This window comes from Stenella coeruleoalba, assembly GCF_951394435.1.
Source record: "Stenella coeruleoalba genome assembly, chromosome: 9".
NCBI lineage: Eukaryota > Metazoa > Chordata > Mammalia > Artiodactyla > Delphinidae > Stenella > Stenella coeruleoalba.
The window spans coordinates 73,330,166-73,356,692 of NC_137155.1; the positions used below are offsets into that span (position 1 = coordinate 73,330,166).

Sequence of the window (26,527 nt, forward strand, 5' to 3'; positions counted from 1 at the left end):
TCCTATATTGGGTGCATAAATATTTACAATTGTTATATCTTCTTCTTGGCGTGATCCCTTGATCATTATGTAGTGTCCTTCCTTGTCTCTTGTAACATTCTTTATTTTGAAGTCTATGTTATCTGATGTGAGGATTGCTACTGCAGCTTTCTTTTGTTTCCATTTGCATGGTATATCTTTTTCCATCCCCTCACTGTCAGTCTGTATGTGTCCCTAGGTCTGAAGTGGGTCTCTTGTAGACAGCATATATATGGGTCTTCTTTTTGTATCCATTCAGTGAGCCTGTGTCTTTTGGTTGGAGCATTTAATCCATTCACGTTTAAGGTAGTTATCGATATGTATGTTCCTATGACAATTTTCTTAATTGTTTTGATTTTTTTTTGTAGGTCCTTTTCTTCTCCTGTGTTTCCCACTTAGAGTAGTCCTTTAGCATTTGTTGTAGAGCTGGTTTGGTGGTGCTGAATTTTCCTAGATTTTGCTTGTCTGTAAAGCTTTTGATGTCTCCATCGAATCTGAATGAGATCCTTGCTGGGTAGAGTAATCTTCGCTGTAGGTTCTTCCCTTTCATCACTTAAAGTATATCATGCCAGTCCCTTCTGGCTTGTAGAGTTTCTGCTGAGAAATCAGCTGTTAACCTTATGGGAGTTCCCTTGTATATTATTTGTTATTTTTCCCTTGCTGCTTTCAATAATTTTTCTTTGTCTTTAATTTTTGCCAATTTGATTACTATGTGCCTCAGCGTGTTTCTCCTTGGGTTTATGCTGTATGGGACTCTCTGTGCTTTCTGGACTTGGGTGGCTATTTCCTTTCCCATGTTAGGGAATTTTTCGACTGTAATCTCTTCAAATATTTCCTCTGGTTCTTTCTCTCTCTCTTCTCCTTCTCGGACCCCTATAATGCGAATGTGTTGTGTTTAATGTTGTCCCAGAGGTCTCTTAGGCTGTCTTCATTTCTTTTCATTCTTTTTTCTTTATTCTGTTCCGCAGCAGTGAATTCCACCATTCTGTCTTCCAGGTCACTTATCCGTTCTTCTGCCTCAGTTATTCTGCTATTGATTCCTTCTAGTGTAGTTTTCATTTCAGTTATTGTATTGTTCATCGCTGTTTGTTTGTTCTTTAATTCTTCTAGGTCCTTGTGAAACATTTCTTGCATCTTCTCGATCTTTGCCTCCATTCTTTTTCCGAGGCCCTGGATCATCTTCACTATCATTATTCTGAATTCTTTTTCTGGAAGGTTGCCTGTTTCCACTTCATTTAGTTTTTTTCCTGCAGTTTTACCTTGTTCCTTCATCTGGTACATAGCCCTCTGCTTTTTCATGTTTTGTATCTTTCTATGAATGTAGTTTTTGTTCCACAGGCTGCAGGATTGTAGTTCTTGCTTCTGATTTCTGCCCTCTCAGTAAAAGTTTTAAATATCACAAAATTGATTTGATTGTCAGCAGCAGATTGCTTGCTGAGTTTCAGTTTCTGCTAGTGTTGTTGGGTCTCCCGCAGAGGTGGGGGGGTGGCTGTGTCTCACCATGAGGACAAGGACACTGGTAGCAGAAGTTTTGGGAAGTACTCCTTCTCTTGTAGATGTTTCTGATTCCATTATTCTTATAGTACCACTTCTTTCATTTTCCTCAACTGTTTATAATACACAACAATTTTGACAAATTTATTAACATTTTTTTAAACAGTATTTTCTAGCATTAAAAACATATAAGCCTAGCCAATAGTGTTCTTCTTTCTGTTGTAGATTAGCAACACACACGTAGATTCTAAGTGCAAGGCCCTGTGCTGTGCTGTCATTTATCTTGGCAGCAACTCCACAGGGGAGATATTATGTTTCTCTGCTGTAGATGTGAATTCTATAGGATCAGAGGAAAGAGAAACTTGCTTAAGATGGCACAGCTATAACCAGGAGAGCTGAGAGTCACACCCCAGTGAGATTCCCAAATCATAATCTGCCTTCAATACCAAATAATTAAAATAGGTAGGCTAGACCGCATTAGACTGGGAGTCACAATGTAGATTGGGAACATTGAACTTCGTTTTCTTCATCAGAGGGCTCCGGATTACATTTTTTTCAGACTTAAAAAAAAAAAGATTTCCTCTGAATTCTACAACTTGAGAATGAGAACTTTTCTGAGTTGTACAAGCATGTGGAACTAAATGCCGGGCGCAGCTATTGCTACTTCCCACCAGCACTCTCTACTTGTCTGTTTTATCTTTGCTCTTTCCCTTGCAAGAGCTGAATAGGAGGATCACAAGTGACTCTAGTTTTGATGGTCCTGGAAGAGTAGGACGGAGGTTGAAGGCAGCATTGTCTTCTCTTCTCACCAGTCTCTGCACTCCCTGTTTTCTGCTTATTGGTGCATTTAAACCTCTTCTGCGTGTGTTAAAAAAATTGTTCACATTTGTAGTTCAGACTAAAGGATCAGAAGTATGATTGCAAATAATTATACTGAAAGGAGAGAGACAGGGAGGATACAGCATCTACTCACTTATAATTTTTCAAAAATTACCTGTAACAGAATCACTTGGCTTCTTTTTAAAAAATTATTTATTTATTTATTTATTTACTTTTGGCTGTGTCGGACCTTTGTTGCTGAGTGTGGGCTTTTCTCTGGTTGTGGCGAGCAGGGGCTACTACTCTCTTGCAGTGCGCAGGCTTCTCATTGCGGTGGCTTCTTTTGTTGAGCATGGTCTCTAGGCACATGGGCTTCAGTAGTTGTGGCACATGGGCTCAGTAGTTGTGGCTTGCGGGCTCTAGAGCGCAGGCTCAGTAGTTGTGGTGCACAGGCTTAGTTGCCCCATGGCATGTGGGATCTTCCCAGATCAGGGTTCGAACCCGTGTCCCCTGCATTGGCAGGTGGATTCTTAACTACTGCGCCATCAGGGAGGCCCCATTTGCAGATTCTGGAGGCCTACTCAGTCAGTTTCTCTGAGTGGTGGACCTGAAACTCTGCATTTTAACAGGTTTCTCAGGTGATTTTTACTCATGCTAAGGCTTGAGAACCACTCCTCTATGGCTTATATGTTATTTTCAAGGTTCCCCAAAGTCAAGCTAGAACTTCTAAAATGTTAACAATCCATTAGGGAATCCCAGAATTGTCTTTTTCCTTTATAAGTCATTATTCTCATATCCACACTTAATTACTTAAAACACCAACCAACCAACCAACAAACAAAAAATTATCAGTGTCATTAATCTTAAAAATTAATAAAGAAGTGAATAAAGATATAAAAATAATATAATAATTATAGTAATAATTATTAAGATTATTGTAATTTTAAAATAATATTTATAGGTATTATATGCAAGACACTGGTATATTCATTATGATCCATCTCCCTTTCAGATAAGGTAACTGAGGCCCAGAGAGGTTATATAACTTGCACAAGGTCACACAGCTCATGCAGGGTAGAACAAGGATCAGAACACAGAGAGAAAGATTTGAGAGTCTATGTTCAGATTTTTAATTCCAAGATGCCTGATATTTGAAAAGTAAATAAGCATCCCAAATCTTATTTATTTTTTTATAGAACAGAACTGAAACTGACCCGGAAGGCAGCCTATGTGAGATACCTCAATAGCTCAGCCTTCTTCTTCTCAGGGTTCTTTGTAGTGTTTTTATCTGTGTTTCCTTATGCACTGCTTAATGGAATCGGCCTTCGAAAAATATTCACAACCATCTCATTCTGCATCGTTCTGCGCATGGCAGTCACTCGGCAGTTCCCCTGGGCTGTACAAACTTGGTATGATTCTCTTGGAGCAATAAACAAAATACAGGTAATGTACCAAAATGGGGCATCATACACAATGAATTTAGAACAGTTTAGAACTTTTCTCATGAGCAAACTCTCTGGAGAGGTATTCTTGGCCTTGGGCCAGTTTGATGCACAGTATTTCCTCTCTTGAGTCTGTATGTGCTCTAATGAGCCCTTGTAATGAAAGACTAGTGAAATAAAATGAAGGCCTGTGAAATTCTCTTAAGTCAGAGAAATTGAAGAAATTATTGTTTCTGTATTCTGGAGATTTTTATTCAAGTAATCAATCGGTAGAGCAGTTCTAATGAACTTGGCAAATGTGCAAAACGATGGTGGCAGATTCATCCGGAAGTTATAAGTTTTTCCAGCTAACACTAGGAATGTTCGCCTTAAACTTTTCCAAGTGTTTTTCTGGACTGCATGATGGATGACAGTGGCATTTTGTGACACATTAATTACCTTAAAATATCAGCAAGGTGATGTAGCTGGTAATTTTGAAGAGAGGTTCTAAAGTCCTCAGGTAATGAGACTCAATTAATGCAAAGCTAACAGAATCAGCACCATAACCTTGGGTGTGGTTTTAATTTTTATAATTAATATACAGTTCAAAATGTTTTATTATACTTGTTTGATATCCATTTAAATATTTAACCCAGAACCTAAATCATTGTGACATAAATGTTAAAAGTGAGGGTGAAGGGTGAGCCACTTTCAGGTAGTTCTGCCATTATTTAGCCTAGGCCAGAGTTTGCAAATGGTGGCCCATGGACTTAATTTTGGCCCTTGACCTGTTTTATTTGACCTTTACATTCAAAAACAAAACAAAACAAAACAACCTAAAACAATGCATTTGAATTAGTTGGCAGCATTTAAAAATTGTGTGCTGTCACATATACAACAAATCATGTCTTCAGCCTCTTTTGAAAATTTGAAGTATACCGTAAACTGGGTCCTCTTCCCTCACAAGCTGTGGCAGCTCTCCACTCAGAGAGGGTCTGCCCTCTCCAGTTCATCACAGTCTCTACTTAGCCACCTTCCTTAGTTTTATCATCTTGAAAATATGTGAGTTTGAGATCTGCCATTTAGACAAATTGGTGAATGTAGCTCAGAACCATGGCAGCTCTTGGACTAGTCTTATTTCTTCTGTTAGTCCATCACAGCCATGTGAGAGGTGGTGGGGAGACAGAGAAAGAGAAGAGAGAAACAGACATAGAGACCCAAAGAGAATGCATCAGGGAAACAGATTCACTAAACAGGAATGCAGACAGAGAAACAGATCTTAAAAACAAAACTGGGAGAAAAAGAGGGAAACCGAAATAGAGATAGTGAGTGAATTGAAGAGGCGAGAAGGGAAAAAGTTAGCAAGGACAAGACTTTTAAAACTACCTGCTATGAAGAAGACTTCAGGATGCATAAACCTAATTCTTCCTCATGCTCCCACCATCTCTAGGAGCACTGTGATTCTGAGTCGCTAATAGAGCCCTTCTTTTAGAATCAAGGTTTGATGCCCTAAAATCAGTTATATCAGATCTTCACACCTTTACTTAACCCAGAGAAGTGATGCTAATGATGCCTCTAATAAGGAGGGTGCTATAAAGATGAAGATGATAGTTTTCTCTCTCTCAATGTTGAGTGGAGGCAATTGGTGGGTAATTCAGGTGTGCTTTATAAATTCATCACTAAGGTTAACATGTAATAGTACAAGGATGAATCAGTGGTATGTTAAAAATCTAATGTATAAAAACAGTTTTATAAAATATTACATTTCAAAATGATTAATTCTAGTACTTGGCAAATTAACTTTAGAACACTTATAAAATTATTTTATTAAGAAACAATTTCTAATGTAATTCATAAAATCCAAGTACAGAATGCATCACTATTAGAGTGTAAAATAGATGTAATAATGTATTAATGGTATCCTGGTTCTGCAATACGTTTTTGCTCTCTTTTGCAAACAGGATTTCTTACAAAAGCAAGAATATAAGACACTGGAATATAACTTAACAACTACAGAAGTAGTGATGGAGAATGTAACAGCCTTCTGGGAGGAGGTCAGATAATTTTTGTTTTTGTTTGTTCTAAATATTTAAGCTTTGCTTGTTTGTGGTTCTGGTTTTCATCCGAATGGGCAATAAAGTTAGCATGATGATAGAACTTATTTTATAGATTAAGAGGTAGAGGCCCAGGAATATTAAATACGATAGGCAAGCCTCGTTATTTTTCTCTAAGTCATGTAATTTGCTTCACATAACAAATTAGGAAGTAATACAAAGCTTATAGGTTTTGGAGCCAGATAGAACAGGGTTTGAATCCTGGTTCCGCCATTTACTATCTGTGTAATCTAGACCAAGTTACTGAACTTTGTGGAGCCTCCTGTTCTTCATCTATAAAATGGGAATATTAATATATACCTTGCAAGTTTGTTGTGAGGATTGACTGAGATAACTTATGGAAAGTATTCAGCATAGTACCATGCACATGATAGTTCCTCACTAAATGCTACCCTCTCTGATCTCAAGTTCCAATCCAATGCAATTTACATACACCAGTCACCATAAAGATGTATGAGAAATAGACCAATGTATTGTTTTCTACTATTTTTACTTATTTTAATTCACTACTAAAAATTCTGTAGTAAATATTTCTCATGGTCAGAAAAAATATTATCAATGATTTTTCAGCTTCTAAAGAAGTAATATTTGATTATTGAGAATACCTGTTGAGTTCCTCTTTCCTTATCATTTTTTTATGTTGAGTAAACATAGGAGTTATGAAACCAATGTCCCACTTCTACATATTTCACAATATCTTAAATTGGTTTTATTTACGTAAGTAACTTGACCTCAAGGGCTTTACTATACTTCATTTTTTTAGACATAGGTAAGAGAATAATTCTTTATCTGCCCAGAAAAATTGTGGAGAGGTGTGTGGATCCGGTTGATTTTACTTCTTTGATTTTAGGAATTTCAAATGCCTTTCTAGGCATGAAGAAAAATAAGAAGTTTGACAGTACTTACAATTGTTTTTCTAATCTCCATTTCACTCTGCTTTCATCTAATAAAATAGGTAGCATGCTTGAGCCCTTACAATCTGCCAGGTACTAGATAAGCACTTTGTATGTTTTGTCTTATTTCTCATAACATTCCTATGATGAAATCTTAATGTTTCCATTTTGCTGATAAGGGAATGGAGGCTTAGGAAGGTTACAGAACCTGGCTCAGCTCACAGAACAGGCAAGGGCTGAAGTCAGGTTTTGGACCCAAATGTCACAGACTACAACTCCTTCAGTGAACCTTCCATCCGGCTGTATCCTCATCCTCCAGACTCTGTCAGCTGTCAAATTCTGGATACCCCTTGATGATATTTACCCGGGATAGTGGTGCTTGTTAAATCTCTGCCATCATGTCTGAAACTTCAGCACCCATGTGAGAAATCCTTCCACTACTGTCCTCAGAACTTACGTTTTACAGTTAGTTCAGAAGCTTCCTTTCATGGTCACATGCTGAGCTTGGTGAGCACCTAGACTTACTCCACTTTGGAAATGTCACACTCTGGAATCTCTTTCTTAGTTCAGAATTTCCTAACCTTAGCTCTCTCAGTCTCTTCATCCCACCTTTACTGCCTTCCAATTTCATGAAGATTTCCAGGCTCCTTAGTTCTCCCTTTTGGACTACTCCTGGTTTAACCTTCACCAATGACAACACCAGTCACTTCAGTTCTTCTCCCAGCAGCACCCTCAATTCCCTTTTCCTTTCACTGAATCTTTTGCTACAAAACATTCACTTGATATCTTTGACAAAGGAGGTGCTATCTGGGAAAATCATATACTCTAGTCAGTTATAAGTTTTATACAGTTATTGTTTCAACTTCAAATGGGCCTATAAACTTTCTTGGGAAATCTTTTCATTTGTATTTAGTTAATTTTCTTTACCATTTCTCTAAAAGCTTTTCCAGATTTTTATCACTTTCCTGAAACTCCCAATCTCTCCTAGGTTCTGCTCACCCCCAGCAGATGGTCTTGACTTCTGTAAGATATAGAGAAAATATATAGATGCTATAAGATATGCAGCATCATGTATGCATACTTATAACTTCTTTCTTTGCCCTTGGGATTATTTTTTTCTTCTCTTTCTTATCTAAGTGAAAGATGTATGCTTCCTCCTGCCTTTGACTAAACTGTTATCATCTTGCTTCGTCTTCTCAGGACATGGGGCCAGCAATTAGTCTCTCTCTACAAGTTTTAACATCTTTTTTTCAACTGACTCCTTTTCACATTTAAATATTTTCAAGTTAAAAAAATTTCTTCTCTGACTTTTGCCCACCCAGCCTCATCCTCCAAGCTTTATCATTCTGCTTCCTTTGGCCATCAAAGCTGTTCTTACTTCGTCATCTTTTATGACTTTTCCCTGCTGCAATCTGGATTCTGCCCTTACCAATATATTAAAACTTTTCTTTTAAAAATACTTATTTAACTTAGCTTTAGTGAACCACTCTTTCCATGTCATCTTATATTCCGACCATGAATTCTAAGTCTTCCCTGCCTGCCTCTTCAATGGTGATGGGCCACTGTGTCTGCACCTAGGCTTCCTTCTGGCATTTCATGCTCTCTGGGTGACTCAGGCTCACCTGACATCAATGTGCTGATGACTCTCAAAGGCAAATCTTTAGCCCCAGTTTCTTTCCTGAACTTCATACATTATTTCCAAATTCCCTGCAAGCTCCTCAAGCACTCACATTTATCACTCCCCAAGCTTCATAAATCTGCTCCTTCCATTGTCTTCTCCACCCATTTGATGATGTCACCGTTCACCCAGTTATTCAAGAGGCAAGTCCCTGATGAGTTATATATGACTCTTCCCTCACACCACACAAGCTGAATAGGTACAATTTCTATTTATGTATTAGGTAGCTGAGCTTTAGGGATTTTAAGTAACTAGAACAAGGTTATACAACTGGTTAGGAGAGAGCCAAAAGGTCAGCCTAGGTTTCTCTGCCTCTAATTAAAAGAAATGGACTAATGTTTTACTGTATACAAAATACTTTCATATATATTACCTCATTTAAAACCCTCAACAACTCAGGAGACTGAAATTCAGAATGTCATGATTTATTACCCAGCTAGTTGAGAAGATGAGACAGAGACTGAAGTAAAGGCAAAGGATATCATAATTCTTCCTCTGACAACCACAGGGGACTTGTAAACATGGAACATGTTCAACTTTACTAGGTATCAAATAAAAATAAGATCAATAGTGAGATTCCATTTTCACCTATAAAACAGAAAAAACAGAACAAAACAAAATAAATCCCAAACCAGAAAGCAACAGTGTTGATAATGGTTCCTCAAATCTAGCACTCTCATACCTTAATGGAGGAAAATTTGGAACTACTTTTCAAAAGACTTAGAATTTTTGCTATACCTTTTGCCCTGGAAATCCCACATTTGGGAATTTATACTTATAAAAAAAAAAAAAGAGATTTGCTCCAAGGTTTATAGCAAAGTCCATGCATCACAGAATTATTAAGTTAAAAAGAAAACCATATAATGTCAAAAATAGAGAACTATTTATACTTTATCCATGCTCTTGGATACTATCCTGCAACTTAAAATTATATTTAAAAGAATGTTTAATGATATGTGAAAATATTTATGATTTATTGTAACTCAGAAAAAGCAGGTCACAAACCTTATGTATAATTTTTCCTTAATGTTGTAAAATATCATATATATGATTTTATATATATATATATATATATATATATGTGAAGGAGTGGAGGGGTATCATTAAAATGTTAAACGTGGTTTCTTTTCAGTGGTAGGATAACAGGTGATTATTTTTTTCTTCTTGCTGCTTTCCTCTGTTTACCAAATTTCCTGAAATAAGTGTTTTACTTCTGTACTCAGAAATTAAAGTTATTAGTAAAAACAACCTTCCATTGGTCCAAGGGTTTATTGGATAAACGTCCTATTTCTAAGCATGGCACATGAGCCCCTTAATAGCCTGCACTGCCCACCTTACCAAGGATACCCTTTGTCATCTTACCATATACATCTCACCTAGCCACTCACCATTCCTGAGATGTATTTTGTTCTTTTAAGCCTAAAATGTGCATGCAGATCCTTCTTCCTGGAACACCTAGACTATTTCTTGCTCTTGTGAAATAACCACTTACATCCTTCATAGCCTAGTACTGTGTCATTTACTTGGTCAAATTCCAGACTGAGTCAGTTGCTTTCTCTAATGCGCTCCTATAGGACTTGGTGTGAATTTTCAGTTGTAGCACTAAACACATTGCAGTATTAATATCTATCCATATGTTATTCTCCTATGTGGGATTTTTGAAGTGGTCTTTTAAAAAAATATTTATTTGTTTATTTGGTTGTGCTGGGTCTTAGTTGCGGCACGTGGGATCTTCGGGGATCTTTAGTTGCAGCATGTGGACTCTTAGTTGCCGCAAGCGGGATCTAATTCCCTGACCAGGGATCGAACCCAGGCCCCCTGCATTGGGAGCATGGACTGTTAACTGCTGGACCACCAGGGAAGTCCATGAAGTGGTCTTTAATACAGAGGTGATGCTCAAGAAATGTCTATTAGTTAAATAAATGAATAAAGGAATAACAGATGCCTTTGTCTCATTTAAAGACTTTTCATTGCCTACTTCTTAAAAGCTTTGCTTTTAGTTATCTGTTAACTGAAAGGGGTGTTAGCCATCCATATCATAAGAATTCAAGCAGTGGTCTTTAAGCTTAATTGCTTATGTATGCCCTAAAATAGTTCTGAAAAACTATGTATATCTGATACATTTTAAGTTGACTTTTCAACTTAAAAACTAATTTTTCAACATAGGTTTAAGTGGTGGCAAAGAATGTAATTCTTGTCTATTGTATATTGTTTTCATATGTTAAATAATTTTTTTCAAAACTTGGGAGCTGCAGTTTCAGTGCAATTTCATGGGAAATAAATGAATTTATGAAGTCAGGTCTCATTGTCAAGCCAATCAGCTGAATGTGACTTGCTTTATGTCAGGAAAGTGTGACTTGACTTTAAAATACAGATAATAATTTGTATTAAATTATTAACTCATTAAAATTAAATAAATAATAAGTTAATTAAAATATCTTATTTCTCAATTCATTTCTGAAATCTGATTCTGAGATGATAAGACACATAGATCGCCATCAGTTTGAAACTTGGGTGAAATAAGATGTTACCTCCTTCAGTATTTCTGGCTTTGCTTTTATGGGATCACCTTTCAGGAGAAAATCATTCTCTTACAGTCCCCTTGTTTGTATTATTGAGCTTTTTACACTCCAGAAGATGCAATGTAACTAAACTTAGGGCTAGTGAGAAGGCTGCCTCTTCTGTGTAAAGTGAGGGAAGGACAATTGTGAGCAGGAAGTGGGAAAGAGAAATGACAAACAGCAGGCAAATTCTCAGGCAGACTAACTTTAGGAAGGAGTACTTTTGCATGTTGAGGATGTGGGAATACATTCCGTTAAAACTGTGTGCACTACCTTCCTCCTGATAATCTGTAGTGCTGTTTACTTTGGTTTGAAGACCACTACCCTAACGCTTTCCATGGGGCAGTAGAGAAGCAGGGCACTTTCAAAAGAGAATTCTTTCTCCCAGCTACTCTTACAAAAATGGAATTCATTCAAATCATATGGCAGTATCATCATATTTACACTTAATAATAGCTAATTAAAGAAATGCTTTGAGCTTCTCAGAGGAAGGTACTACCAGCATGATAGAGCAGAAGATCTGGGTTGTAATTCTACTCAGGCCTACTACTTACATGACTTTAGTTGCTTAACTTCTTTGAGTCACTGTCTACAGCTTTGAAAGAGGATTATAAAATCTACCTCATATATTGTTATTCTACTGAAGATTAAATAATTATGTTTATGTACCCAGCCTATAGGAGAGGATATATATTTATGTGTGTGTATATATTTACATCACACGCACACATATATATAGATAGATACCTTTATATATGTAGATAGATATCTTTAATTAAATTTGGCGGTGAGCAAGAATCTGAGAAATTGAAATTATTATTATAATTTTCAGATGTTTTGGATTATGTGCTCTAGAAATCATGTGCTATCAATTGTGTGCTGTAAAGTATGGGTCATGTGCCATGTGCTTTTCAAACTAATCATACATAATGCAAATAGCTATTGAAAATATCTGAAAAACATGTTTGTTTGTTTTTTTACAGGGATTTGGGAAATTATTTGAGAAAGCAAAACAAAATAATAACAATAGAAAAATTTCCAATGGTGATAACAGCCTCTTCAGTAACTTCTCACTTCTCGGTGCTCCTGTCCTGAAAGATATCAGTTTCAATATAGAAAGAGGACAGTTGTTGGCCGTCGCTGGATCTACTGGAGCAGGCAAGGTAGTCTCATTTATACCTCATTATGAAGATCTTAACTTGACATGATTTTCTCCTTTCTTTTTCTAGTTTGTCTGTAATGTAATAAGATGTTTTGGAGAAATTCTTACATTGGTATTAGGAGAATACTTGGATATAGAGTTCCTTATAATATAAATTATTCCACTGATAGCATCCTCTAGCCTTTTATTTCTTCCTATTATTTTCAGTGACTTTTTCTTTTATATCTTTATATTTTGGACACTGCTCAGCACAGCGTCATGCACATACAGGATGAGCATTCAATAACTTTATTGAACAAATAAAGCATCCATTTTTACCAGTCTGTGGCACAGACATTTTCTCAGAGCTGGTCCAGGAAAATCATGGCTTAGATTTTACTTCAGTAACTGCATGTAAAAGGTCCCATTTCGTTGACATTAGAATTTTGGAGAATGGACTCGGACTTGCTTATGATTTATTATGAGGAAAAATTATTGAGTTGGGACAGTTTTTTGAAGGCAATACATAGGAATGTTAATTTATTCAGTGCTGGTCAGCCTCAACACCTGCCCCCACCCCAACTAATTATAAACCATGGATATTTGGAGATACATCTGACAAAAATTAATAGGTTAGAAAGCTAAAGGGTCAAAGTTTATTGTCAGAAGAAGACTTTATAGTGATCTTCAAAGACCTGAGTTATTGTTCAGATAATTATAAACACTTGTTGTCTTTATCTAGGAAATAAATTTAAAGGGCATGAAGGAATAAAATCAGGGATAAGAAAGGGCCTCCTGGCTTTGGAATGGGCTACTAAGGATAATAGGTATTTGCTTTGAAAGTCTATTAAAAATAGGTTCTTCATCCCATTTGATTATAATTTTAGCTTTGATGAAAGAAAAGGAAGGAAGGAAGAAAGGGAGGGAGGGAAGAAGGGAGGGAAGAAGGGAGGGAGGAAGGAAGGAGCAGTGCTGCTATAAGATAAAAATGTAAATAAAAATAGAAATACTCCTGAAAGACAGTTATTTATTAATGTCTAATTTAGGAAGAACCATATTTTGAAGAATTTAGTCTGAGACGTGGGAAACAAAATGCCATAGAAAATTTCTAATCATTGAATTTGGTGTTCATAGTGCTAGTGATATACAGTTTGCTTATTTCTCTCTCCAGGTACGTTCTCCCACATGAGAAATAGGCCTTTCAATAAAGTAGCTGTAGTTGTGCATTTTCTTCTTAGAAAAATGTGTTTCTTCTCCAAGTGCTACTTTTTTCTTCTATTTCTTGTATAATATTACTAGCAATTATCACTATTAAAAGAAAATGATACCATAGGAGGAGTTGCTAATAAGCAAGTCACAGATGATCTAAACAAGAATGATTGCTTGTGAGCACACAGTAATAGTATTTCACAGAATTTTTTTAATTAATTTTGTTTAGGTGTTTAAAATTGCTTCTTTAAAGGTGTAAACAAATAGCTTTGGGATTACAGATTACAAGACTTAACCAGCAATTAAATTTCAGGCAACTCTATTAAGAACTGATGAGCAGATAATTGCTGGCTGGAGTTACAGTTGCATCTTCTGGGAAGTAGACATGAAGATGGAGTCAGATGGAGGCAGTGACCCCTTAGGAATAATTAAACCCCTCTGAGAAACAACTTGGCAACTCAGTCTAGGAGGATGTCCTTTCATAGTATAGGAATGGAGCATTTTATAATCTTATTAGATAAAAGGTCTAACTAAAATATAAGATAGAATAATTGAAAATATTCACATTTCAAGATAATTCCTGCACCACTCAATTTGGTAATTTGTATATCCAAAGCCTTAAAAATAACCAAATAACTTGTCGATTTGTATGACTTATCCTAGTATGTTTGCAGAGATTTTATATATTCATCACAACATAGTTTCAGTAGCCCAAAATTGGGGGAAGCCCTAAATATCTAACAATAGGGGATTGATTAGATAAATTTTGGTGTAGTTATATAATGGCATGTTATTCAGTCAGGCTAAGGGATGTTAAAAAATGACTCTGAAGATACTCTTAAGTGAAGAAAGACAACAGGTTATAAAATAATATGCACATTATGATCTGCATTTTATAAAAGCATATATATGTGTATACTTGTGTCCAGAAGGACATTATGGATCAAGCAGCTATCTCTGAGATTTTGGTTGTATTTTATATCTCTGGAAATCCGGAGATATAAAATACAGTAAGGTCAGGTATAAGGATTAGATAAGGAAATGTATAGAAAGCCCTTGATGCAGTACTTGGAACAAAATACATGCTTAATAAATGGTAGTTGTTTATACTGTTGCTAAAACTTTGTAGAAAAGCAAGAAAATGCAGATAGAACAAAAAATATCAGGGAAAAATGCACATTATTCCTAATTTCACCTGTTAGGGATAATCGGGTAAATATTTTGAAATATTTTTCTTCTAGACATTTTCCTATATATATGTGTTTATAAAAACCAAAATAGGATTATTCTCTAATACTGTATTGTAACCAATTTCACTCAGATAGAAATCAAACACATCACAAAGCTTTATCTGCAGAACACAGTCATTCGCAATGGCTGCATAGCATTACATATTTTTGTTGAATATTCAGATTATTGCCAAGTTATTTTTGTATAAATGATGTTGTGATGGCATTCTCTATTATTTGTAAATCGATTGATCTGTATCTTTGTGCATTTCATAATTTTCTAATGATCAGTTTCTAAGACTAGGATTGCAGAGTCAAAGAGTTTACAGATTTTAAAACCTAATTTTTATTGGACTGTTTAATTTTTGAATAAAACACACGTCCTAGTCTCTTAAAAAAACCCAGTAAGGTCAGGTTTAATTTTATCACTCTCCCTTGTTATTAATGTCTAGACTGTAGGGGAACCATGTCTTCTTTGTTTTTATATTCCAAGGACTATCATAGTACCTAGCATGTAATAGGTGCTTGATATAAATTTATTTAATTGAATGTCTTTGGGAAAATGAATTTTGGGGGGGTTCTAATCTACATTCAATATCTTTCATTTATGAAACTTCCTTGAATTATTTTAATTAAGCAGTACTGGTGTAAGAGTCTACACTCCTGGGTATCCCCAACTAAAGGCTGGCTTATGGTATCGCCCCCAGGGTGTGGGGATTTTTAGTTCTTCTGTTGTCTACACAACTGAAGCAGGTCTGTGGCCTTGCTGACAACCCCTGACAGCACATAGTCTCTGTCTTCTGCCCTGGCTGGCCTTGCTCTGGAACTCTTAGCTTGCTCTGCTAATAACTGAGCATCAGATGTGTGGAATGGCTGTTGGCTTCTGTTTTTGCTTACTTTTTAAATAAAATACAAAGTCTGCCAAGTTTTATTAATATTTGGTATTTTATATATGTATTATATTCAATGATGTTTACATTTAACTTCACATCTCTCAAAATACCAAAATATTGATAAATGTTTATATTGATAAATATTATATATTTATCTATATAAGTTTATATAGATAAATATTGTTAAATATATATTTAACCTTTGTATTTAATATATACAAACCTATATTTAACCTGTATATTGTGTGCATATATATGTATACATATATATGTATATATACACATATAATATATGCCTACACACATATATATATTTATATATTATATATAGAGATATGTAATCCATATATAATCAGATCCATTCCATTGTTGGGATTTATAAAGCTGTTCTATATGAAAATAACACTTCTAGTTTTAATTTTTATATAGAAGAATTTTATGTAGAAATAAGGAATTTTGGAATTTTTTTCCCTATACAATAAGAATTTTAAAATTTACTGAACTAGATATCACAAAGATGTCTGTCTCTTGTCCCTCCTTTCTTCCTAATATATTTTAGGTGATATTATTATTTATTAAAATTAAAAATTCTGGAAAATTAAAATGTATAAAAAGTTGAAAAATTTCCCTCTCACTTCTGTTTCTCCTCTGCTTATTTTCCACTTTCCACCATTTCTCCCAACCCAGGCAGCTACTCTTGTTAATTTTTTGAATGTATATATATTATATATTATCGCTGTATAGTATTTTATTGTTTGGTTAGAGGTCTGTAATGTAATGGTCACCTATCGATTGACATTTGGGTTATTTCCAGTGCTTAACTAACACAAAGAATGACGCTATGACTAATCTTGCATATATGCCATTTAGCACGCCTACAAGTATTTCTGCAAGGTAGCTTCCTAGAAATGGTAAAGCATTTGTATATCTGTCAAACTTCCTGAAGGTTGCATCGATTTATTCACGTGCCATACAGTCCATATAAGATTGCAGATTTATTACCCCACAGCATCCCCAGCAGACGGCATCTAATTTTTTAATTATTTCCAGTCTCATTGGGTGAAGTCGTATGTCAGTGTTTTTTTCAATTTGCACTTATTATGAATAAAGTACAGTATCTTGTCATATGTTTAAAGGCCACTTCTATTTTAATTTTTGGTAAAATATCTGTATACTTTGCACAATTTTCTAATGAGATGTTAGTGTTTTTCCTTTTGATTTTAAGATCACTTAAGAGGGAAATTATTCCTTTGAGTGATATAACTTGCAAATATTTACTTCAGTTTGACATTCTTTCCTTTCATTTTCTGTGCACAAGATTTTTTTTAACGTGATTTAATTTATCTTTTATAGCTTCTGGATTTTGAGTCATAGAAAGGCTTTCTTACTCCATTTTTCTTTCTGTTTTTTTTAAATTTAGGCATCCTTCAATGTTTTCTTCAAGTATTTTATGGTCTTATTTTTATACTTATTCTTTGGCCTGTTTGGAGTTCATCATGCATATGGTGTGATATATGGCTACAGTTCTTTTGTTTGACCTCCAGTTGGCTGTTCAGTTGTTCAGCACCATATACTGAATAGTCTGTTTTTCTCCACTGATTTTAGATGACATCTTTATCAAACACTAGTTCTTTTATGCATTTGGATTTGTTTGTGTAGTTTTAATTCACTTCCATTGGTTTCTATATTTATGTACCAGTAATTCACTGTTTAAAGTTATTGAGCCCTTCTAATTTAATATAATGTATCATATCATTAAATTATTGAGTAAAATACAATATCATTTAGCAATTATATTGAGTAGGTACTTTGTGCCAGGTACCATTCTAGGCCCTGAGGATATAGTAGTGAACAAAACCCACAACATACCCTCTTCCTCAACCCAAGAGGCTCACATTCTAGTGGGAGATATACATATGTGTGTGTGTGTGTGTGTGTGTGTATGTCATATGATAGTAAATGCTATGAAGATAAAACAGAAAGGAAGATTGGTGATAGCGGTGTGATTTTAAGCAGTGGAGATAGAGAAGGCCTCATTGAAAGGTAACATTTGAGCAAAAAATTGAAGGAGGTGAGAGATTAGGTCATGTGGCTCTCTGGGGAAGTCTTCCAGGTAAGGGGTGGAGCAAACCTGTGAAATGGGACTGTGTCTGTCTAGTTCACACAAGAGCAAGGAGGTCAGTGGGGTTGGCACAGTGAGCCATGGAGAGTAGAGCTGTCAGAGAAGTAATGGGAGCCACACCATTACTTGGGACCTTGTAAAAAGGCTCTGAGGGACTTACAAAGGGCCTTGTGAGGAGTTAGGCTTTTGTTCTGAAGACATTAGAAACCTTTGGAGGGTTTTCAGTAGAAAAGTAACATGATCAGACTTACATTTTGACAGGGCCACTTTGAGAATAGATTATAGGAAGACAAGGGCAGAGCAAAGACGTAAGTTAGAAGGCTATTGTATTTATTCTGGCAAGAGATGATATTAGCTTAATCCAGGTAGTAGTGGAAGAAGCCCCCAGATTCTGAACATGTTTCCAAGAAAGGTACAACGGCATTAGACAGATTGAACAAGGCATATGAGAAAATAAATGAGCCGTCAATAAATGTCAGCTGTTACTAATCTTTCCCTGACCTCTTCCAAACCCATCCCAACAATCTGAATTAGGTGCCCCATCTCTGTGAGCCTCTATTGTAGCATTTATCACACTCCATTGTAATTGTCTCTTTTATTCCTCTTTGTTTTATTCCTGTTCGTATCTTTTGTGCATAGCAGTATACCTAGAACAGGAAGTGCTTAAACTTTTTTGAATTGAATAAATTAATATAGAATCTTTAAAAATTAGAAGAGTTACTTCTGCTTAGGATGACAGTTGGAGGCACGTGCATCCTGAGAGTGATTTGATCAAGTGATTTAACGTAATAACAATGGGTTTATTTCCAGACCTCACTTCTCATGATGATTATGGGAGAACTGGAGCCTTCAGAGGGTAAAATTAAGCACAGTGGAAGAATTTCATTCTGCTCTCAGTTTTCCTGGATCATGCCTGGCACCATTAAAGATAACATCATCTTTGGTGTTTCCTATGATGAGTATAGATATAGGAGTGTCATCAAAGCATGCCAACTAGAAGAGGTAAGTAATTATGTGAAAAATATCTGATTATGCATATGAAACCTTCAAACTAGATATTTAACTTTTTACTTAATCAATCTGTATATATTAATCACATTTCCACAATGGGTAAACTGTGAGTAAATTAATTAATAAAATATATGACCCCTGCTGTAAGAAGCTTGCAGAAACATAAAGAAATTACAATTTATTTTTTAAATGGTGGTCTGGTTTGGTTACAATAAAAACTCTATGAATGGTAAGAATTTTGTACACTTATTAGTGAGACAGATGTCCTCCATGGACATTTATATAGCATATATTTTTTAAAAGGTACTTCAAAATTACATAAGAGGATTTTAATTATTTTAATAACACCATAGCCTAATGAAACAAACATTGACCACCAGTAGGGAATCAGCAATTAAATTGTGATTAGATCTCATCCTTTGGCCTTGAACATGTAACCATACAACTTTTAGTGACTAATTCTCTGAAACAGAGGCAAAATTACGATGAATCACTTCGTGACAATATCAAGGAATGAGCTAATCATCTGGAAATACAGAAAGCATTCCAAGTGAAGTCAGTACATGGATCTTATACTATTCAATACATAAATTGCATAATAAAGGGTTCAATAATTATTGGTGTTAATGGTAGGGAATATATCATTATGAGGTTGATCAGCAGGGAAAATATCACATTATGAGGTTTATCAGTAGTATTGCCTGAATAGTGATCTTGATTCAAAATCACTATCCTTGGTAAATGGCATTTGACATTAGTAGATTCCTTTAAATCAACTTTTATGAAAAAAATTGCAGTGGAATAAAATGAAGCTTAAAATGCAGTGCAAGAAAAATAGAAAAAAGGCTAATTGTGGATTAGATAGAAACTGCAGTCCTTACAAAAGAGGGCTACATCCTTGAACAAATGGCTTTTTATGTATATACTGACTCATTCAACAGTAGTTTTTAAAAGCTCCATTCTCTTATTTTTCATACACTCTGAAAGCATAATAAAAATGAAAACTATCCTGAAAAATACTGGATTTACCTTGAAGAAAATATTCCTCATTCCTCAAAAACTCTTCTTCCAGGGATAGTGTTTACAACCTAGAGGTTGGAACACTCATTACATTTGTTATAAAGCATCTGCATGTTTCTAGAGAATACAGATATTTGTCTAGGAGGGGGCTAGGATGTAGGACTGATAGTGAGTGCCCTGCAAGATAAATCAGGGGCTCTATTTGTTTATTAGTGGCAAGGTGTTGGCAGGTTTCTGGTAGGTTTTATTTTTTGCTTTGAATATATCTTTTCCCATAGAAATGGTTTTATAAATAGTGTCTTGATTCCCCCAAGTAAACCTATGGAAGTATATTTAACCCAAATACGGCATAGCTATATCAGTAGTAGTAAGTTCAGAGGTATAGGTACCTAGTTCATAAAATGAGCATTTACTATCTTCTGAATAGTGTGCTAGGTCCTGAGAATGCCAAGTTGAATAAGATGTGGTCTATTTTCTAAAGAGTGCATAGTAAAGTGACCTGTATTTTAATGAATGGTTGTATGGTATGTGAATTATATCTTGATAAAACTGTTAAAATAATGAAGGAAAGAGGATAAGAATAAAAACATATTCCTTTTTTTTTCTGATTCCACGGCCAGCCTTAAAATTATTTTTAAAGTGTATAATACTTTTTCTTTTTTTTTTTTAGTATATTCTCAAGGTGGTACAACCATCACTACATTTTGAACTCCTCTAAAAGAAATTCCGGTTAGCAATCAATTTACATTCTGTCATACCTAACTCGTCCACCCAGCCCTAAGCAAACTTTTGTCTTTAAAATATTCCTATTCTAGATATTTCACATAATTAGAATCATACAATATATGGTTTTCTGTGCCTAAATGAACTTTTAAACTATAAGAAAATAGGGAGTCTTAATTTTGAAAACATTTATTGAAACTTGCTGTCTTTTATGAAAATATGAATAGAGCAAGATCTATATACTGCGGAAGTTCATGGGCCAGTAGGGAAAAAAATCAATAAAGAATGTAATGCTTGCTCTAATAGGAACAAAAGAGACATTTCTATAGGAGTAAAAGGATGAAGCTGAGACTGCTAATGTAAGGAATAATCTCCAGAGGAGGCACAAGGCTGATGTCCTCTGATGGAATGATTCCCTGTGGAATTCTAATGGTGACAAGAGTGAAACTTATGGCGTTGGAGGAATTTTTTTTGATTAAGAACATTAGAGCTGCCAATAGGAATAGAGAAGATTAGGTTGATATGAAGAAGTGAAGATTGATGAGTGATGTTCCCTGGATTGTTGAGAAAATTAAATGAGATAAATAGAAGGTGCCTAACACAACATCTGGTACAAATTAGCCATTCAGTAAACAGTAGCTCATTTCTATTTCCTTTGGAGGTGGAGAATACTGCTAGAGAGCATGACGTAAGATAAATGTGTCTGAGAGCCTGTTCTTGTTAGTGAGTACTGGGGAAACAAGGTGGGGTTTGGCGTAATTGAAGAGAACCATGAAAAATCATCAATATCAATTTTGATGCTGACAAAAGCAGTTTTAAGAGAAAATTATAAAAGTGGTCATCTATAGCTGCTCTACATGACCCAATCAACAAAAGTTGGAGTGTTCTGTGGGAGAAAACAGTTGGCATACGATCCTGAAGGTCTGGCGTGTAGGCATATTGGTTCCATGCTCCAGAAATGGCCACAGGGTTGGGAGGTGCTTCTAGTTTCTCTCTCCCTTTCAGACCCCACAACATGACTTCTGTGATTACCAGACACCGTTCACTGTGGTGGAGGCAAGGTGGGTACAAAATGAAAACTTTATTATCCCTTTACTCAAAGAAAACATATGCAAAGAGACCATTTCAATACAATATAGCAAGCGTTGGGGTAGAAGTACTCTCAGGCACTACAGAAGTCCAGTTGAGGGAGCTTCTCAGGGAGGCTTTCTCTAAAAACAGACACCTTGAAGGATAAGTAAAAATGGAAAATATATTCTGGACAGAGGAATCTGCATGAGCAGAAAAACCAGACATGAAACCACTTGGTTTGCGCAGGGAACCACAAGCATCTTGAGAGAACGAGAGTATTATTGGGGGACAGTGAGTGGGGAGGAATGAAGCTGGAGGGCCATGTCTTGGGAGCCTTGAAAACCAGTCTCAGGAATTTGGTCTTGGAGAGCTTTAATCAGGGAAGTGTAATCAGCTTTGCAATTTAGATATATCTCTTTGGCTGTGATATGAGAAGCAGAATTAAGGTGGATGTGATTCAAACCTTTGTGGACTAACAGAAAGAACAGAGATTTTGAAACCTGATAGAGCTGGGCTACTGAAGAAAGTTACTTAACCTTGCTGTATACTGAGTTTTATCCTCTGCAATATAAGGATAATATTACCTATTTTATAGGGTTTTGTGGATTCTTCTGGCACATAGAAAGTACTTAATAAATAAAACAGTGATTATTATTATTATTATTAGTAATAGTAGTACTATTTGCTATTCTGATTAGAAGGAGGAAGACTAATAGGAAGCTATTTCAGTAATCCAGATAATGTCAATGATGGACAAGAAGAGACTAAAGTATCAGAGTAATTATGAGAAGATAAGGAATCCCTTATTTGTGTACTATTCAATATTTGCATCCTTAGGAAAGGGCATCAGGAAAAATGAGCCTTTGGGAAAAAGTGAATATTTTTTCCCTCGAGAAGTTGGTTTAGGATTAAGGATTCCTTACATAACAGGAACTGGAAAGAGGTACAGGTAGAGAGGCTATGGGTTTAGAAAAGAAGGATGTGGAGGTCAGTTAAGATGTCTGATCTTACGATGACTAAGATGTCTGATCAAGCAGAGGGATCACAGGTATTGCTAACAAAGTACCAGTGGAGGACACCACTAGATGGGTTTTAATAATGATGATGTTCTTTGTTTTTTTATTGTACAATTCACTCTTCATCCTCTTTGCCTTAAAATAGCAAATAAAACACTTAGTTTTTTATTTTTAATAGTCCCTGAGTCCCTGCTCCTTTCTGTCCTGCTGACGTTTGCAACTGACTTAGGTCTTCCTAGTCATCTTATGATAGGCAAAAGCATCCAGTCTCTCCTAAATTCCTGTACTTTAAACTGGCAAATGTAGTAAGTACAATGAGTACATTAGTATATGATTTTCTCTTCTCTTTACTGAATGTTTCCTGTATGCTGTTATCTATCCAACTACATGGTAAATTCCTTGAGAATAGTGATTCTAAACATTTTATTTTGGGATACTCCACCAAACACATTGATAGGGAGAAGGATAAATTCTTGTTGGATGACTGTGTCAGAAATATTTTGAAGTAGGCATGTCAGTTGCAAGAATTTTGCTCAGAAAATGTTCTTTTCTGAGCCTCACAGTCTCAGAGTTTGAGGAGACAATTATACAACAACAAGTTTTTGCTGGGAGTGACAAATAAAAATAATTAAAAATGCTAGACTATCCTGAAAGTCAAAATCAAGTTTCCCCTATTTTAAACGACTTTAAAAGTTACCGATTTTTGTTGTTGTTAAATTTAGTATAAGTATTCTGTAGACAAAAATTGCCCTTGAAAATTGCCTTTGAAAGAGGCCAGTGAGGACCTTCCAAAATGAAGGTTTTATTTTTTTAAGCATTTGGTGGAGGAGTTTTGAGCACAGGAACACAAAATACCTACAGAATCCTTGAGGGTTAACAGCTGGTGTCAGCCCAACACTCCCTCAGCGTGTTCTCTCTGTGGCCCCTATCACCAAATACAAACGTTCATGATTCAGTAGGTTTTCATTTTGACTGGCAAAGCTGATCTGTTTCTTAATGTACTACATCTAGACTTGGGGCTGTAGATGAGGCGGAATATTTTCTTCCTCATTTTTGTGTTTTTATTCAACTTTGATATCTACAAAGCACTTGAGTGTGTATTGATGCCTGGTGTCATAGGAGTAGGCAGGTAGGTGCAAATTTGCTTCGATAGGAAAAAGCATGCACAACATAGTTCACATAGTTTTCTGATTTCAGTCTGTGGTTGAAAACTATTCAGCCAGTGGGATTTAGTGAAGACTCTATCACAGGGAAGAGTATGGAGACAGTGCTATGCTGATAGAATAAATTGTAACAAGCAGACACGAGTAAGCAAGTCCTGTTGACTCTTCACCTTTAGGTCTCCTCTTTCAGGAACTTTTCCATGTCTTGCTTATATGTCCTACTTTGGATCTAGATTATAGTAGAATGGATTTCTAGACAAATTAATAGTTAATTCTTAAAAATACCATTTTGTATCCTTGTGCCCATTAACTTCTCCTCCAAATTTTTCTTTCCACGTTCCCAAACTACCCTTAGAATCCTCCTATTTGTGACTTTTGTAACCAGCACTGAAGATTTTACTAGCTCAAAAAGAGGAATTAATATAATTGGGCCCCCGTTAATTTACTTATCCCATAAGGAGATTATAATCACATTTTGTCATTGAAAGAGTGACAGGTTTCACTGTCCTCTTGCCTTTTAAAACTTTCCAGAATACCGCTCCTTCGCCATTCTCCAATATCTTATCCTATGACACTGTCTCACAACTGACAGCAACAGATCCCAGGCAGGCTAGTGTTTGGGTACCAAGTAATTGGACTGTCTTTCTTCAGTGACTCACTCTCTTGTAAGAGGACCTGGTTTGGAGCCGTAATTGGCTTTTGTAACAGTGCATGGTGGGAGGTGGGGTGGGGGATGTGAGAAGAGGTCCGAGGCTTAGGATATGTTACTGGTTTCCACAGAGCTGTTGCAGTCCTTCTGTAACCACAAAATGGTCGTCATTAGGTAAATATTTGTCATGGCCATTCATTACATACACATTGTAATAAAAATATTTACTGTGTAAGTTGAAGAAGTAACATCTGTTTGTGTTTTCTATTCCACTAGACAGTTTTCACATTTAGTCACTAGAAGAAAAAAACATTGGGAGGGAACTTGGCAAGAGATTACTAAGAGAAAGAAATCTTGGGAGGGAAACTGGCAAGAAATATGAAAAACTTGGGAGGGAAGTAAGCAAAGAAATGAGTTAACAGCTGTTCTGGAAAATAAATTCCATCATGCAGATACCACAAGACTAATTAAATTTGAATTTGACCCCTGGATCTTCAAATCTGGCCAAAACTCACCTGCATTGAACAGACTTGACCTTTGGGTGGTCAATCCACCATTGTAGGAGAATTCAGGAATGTTCAGTTGGGAGATCTGTAAATAAAAAATGGCCACACAAATTAACATTTGCATGCAATAGTAGCCAAGATATAATAGACATCCAAAACAGATATTCGAAACACACTGAACTATGTCCCCTAAACCAGAATAAACCACACTAAGTGACTGTACCTTGAACCACCTGTCATTTTCTACTGATAGGTAATTAAGTTTGAAAGCACTCCCATTTATTTATTGTAATATGAAGCAACTACATTTATTTAATAAAACTGTGGAACCAAACAGGAACACCATAGCGTTTCCTGAACTAGACTATTATTTCACTTCATTTGAACCCTGGAACTTAAAAATAAATACTAGCTAACATCCATTGGGAGGGCACAAGTCAGCATTGCTCTGCTAAGCATTTTTGCACGCATTGGTCCATTAATTCTAACTTTCTAGTTATCTAGTGACCACTTTCCCTAGAGTTTGCAATCAAAATGAAAATGTGCTGAATTCTAAAAGTGTGAACTAGGGTTTAGCAATTAAGATTACAATTCTGGAACTAATTATTAGCTTAAACAAATGGGAGTTCTTACATCTCTAAAACCTGAATAACCCTAAGACTGCCCCTCTTCCTAAGATGTGGGCAGATCAACAGAACAGTAGTATAAAAGTCGAATTATAAAAGAATCTTTAGTTGCAAGAAAAAAAAAAAGTCAAGTTATAACTGTCTGGGACCAAGCTATCTCATGAATAGATAATGAAATTAAGATATTTAAGCCAGGCCCCTCATATTAAAAAACAAAACATCATTAAGTTTTCCAAAGGTCAAAGCCATGCTGTATCATTATATATAGGCCTGATGTTTCATCCCTTTTGAAGAACTGGGATACTGGACCCCACACTCCTGGAATTTTCCATTTTGTAGTGATGGCTAATTCAACAAGGTCAAGAGAAGATTTTACACTTATATTTTAATAGAACTTTAGACTTTAATAGAACCTTAGAACTTGGTAATGTTCATAAATTCCTTTCCAGGAAGGGACACTTGGGTTTTCTAAAAATTTAGTATAAGTATTCTGTAGACAAAAATTGCCCTTGAAATGACAATTATATTACCATGAATATGTTTCAGAACCAAGTCTGTAATACCTAATTTTTATTTAGAAGGTTTAATTACCCTTGATTCAAATTTCATAAATTAAAAAATTGATTTCAATAAGCATTTGTTGAGTTTCTGCTGTGGACACAGTATATGTTAGGTACTCTGAATGCTGCCTGCAAGTATAACAAGGGTCCTGTCTGTAATGAGTTTTTGACTTACAGATTTTTTGGGGGGGGGAAATATATCTATATACACACACATATATATGAATATATATATTCACTCATGTAGTAAATATTTGTGAGTGCAAACATTAAACTAGGGACTGCATCAAACTCTCGGAATTACTGGTAAAAAAGGCACAATCCCTGTCCTCAAAGGTCTTCCACTCTGGTGGAGATGAACAAGTAAAACCAGTGCAGTTTGTTAAGTTCTACGATATTGGTTAATACCGGGTACTTATATGGTATAGAGAAGCAGCACTTAATCTGGTCTTAGAAGGTCAGGTGAGGTTTCCCTGGAGGAAGTGACATCTAAGGTGAGAGAGATGATGGATGAGTAGGAACCATTTGAATGAAGAACAGGGAGAATATTCCAGAAAGAGAACACAATGTACAAAGCTGGGAGCCAACAG

The 26,527-nt window shown here is 35.7% G+C and overlaps 1 protein-coding gene across 1 annotated transcript in view; it reads left to right on the forward strand.

The window, feature by feature from the left end:
• CFTR (CF transmembrane conductance regulator) overlaps positions 1-26,527 on the forward strand; it is a gene marked incomplete at its 5' end in the record, with an annotated part of 195,052 nt that overhangs the window by 61,101 nt on the left and 107,424 nt on the right. Inside the window, 4 exons of the mRNA XM_079931021.1 lie at positions 3,528-3,774; positions 5,714-5,806; positions 11,982-12,161; positions 18,403-18,594. Of these exons, the coding sequence (XP_079787147.1) occupies positions 3,528-3,774; positions 5,714-5,806; positions 11,982-12,161; positions 18,403-18,594 (712 nt within the window). The remainder of the gene's footprint in view (positions 1-3,527; positions 3,775-5,713; positions 5,807-11,981; positions 12,162-18,402; positions 18,595-26,527) is intronic.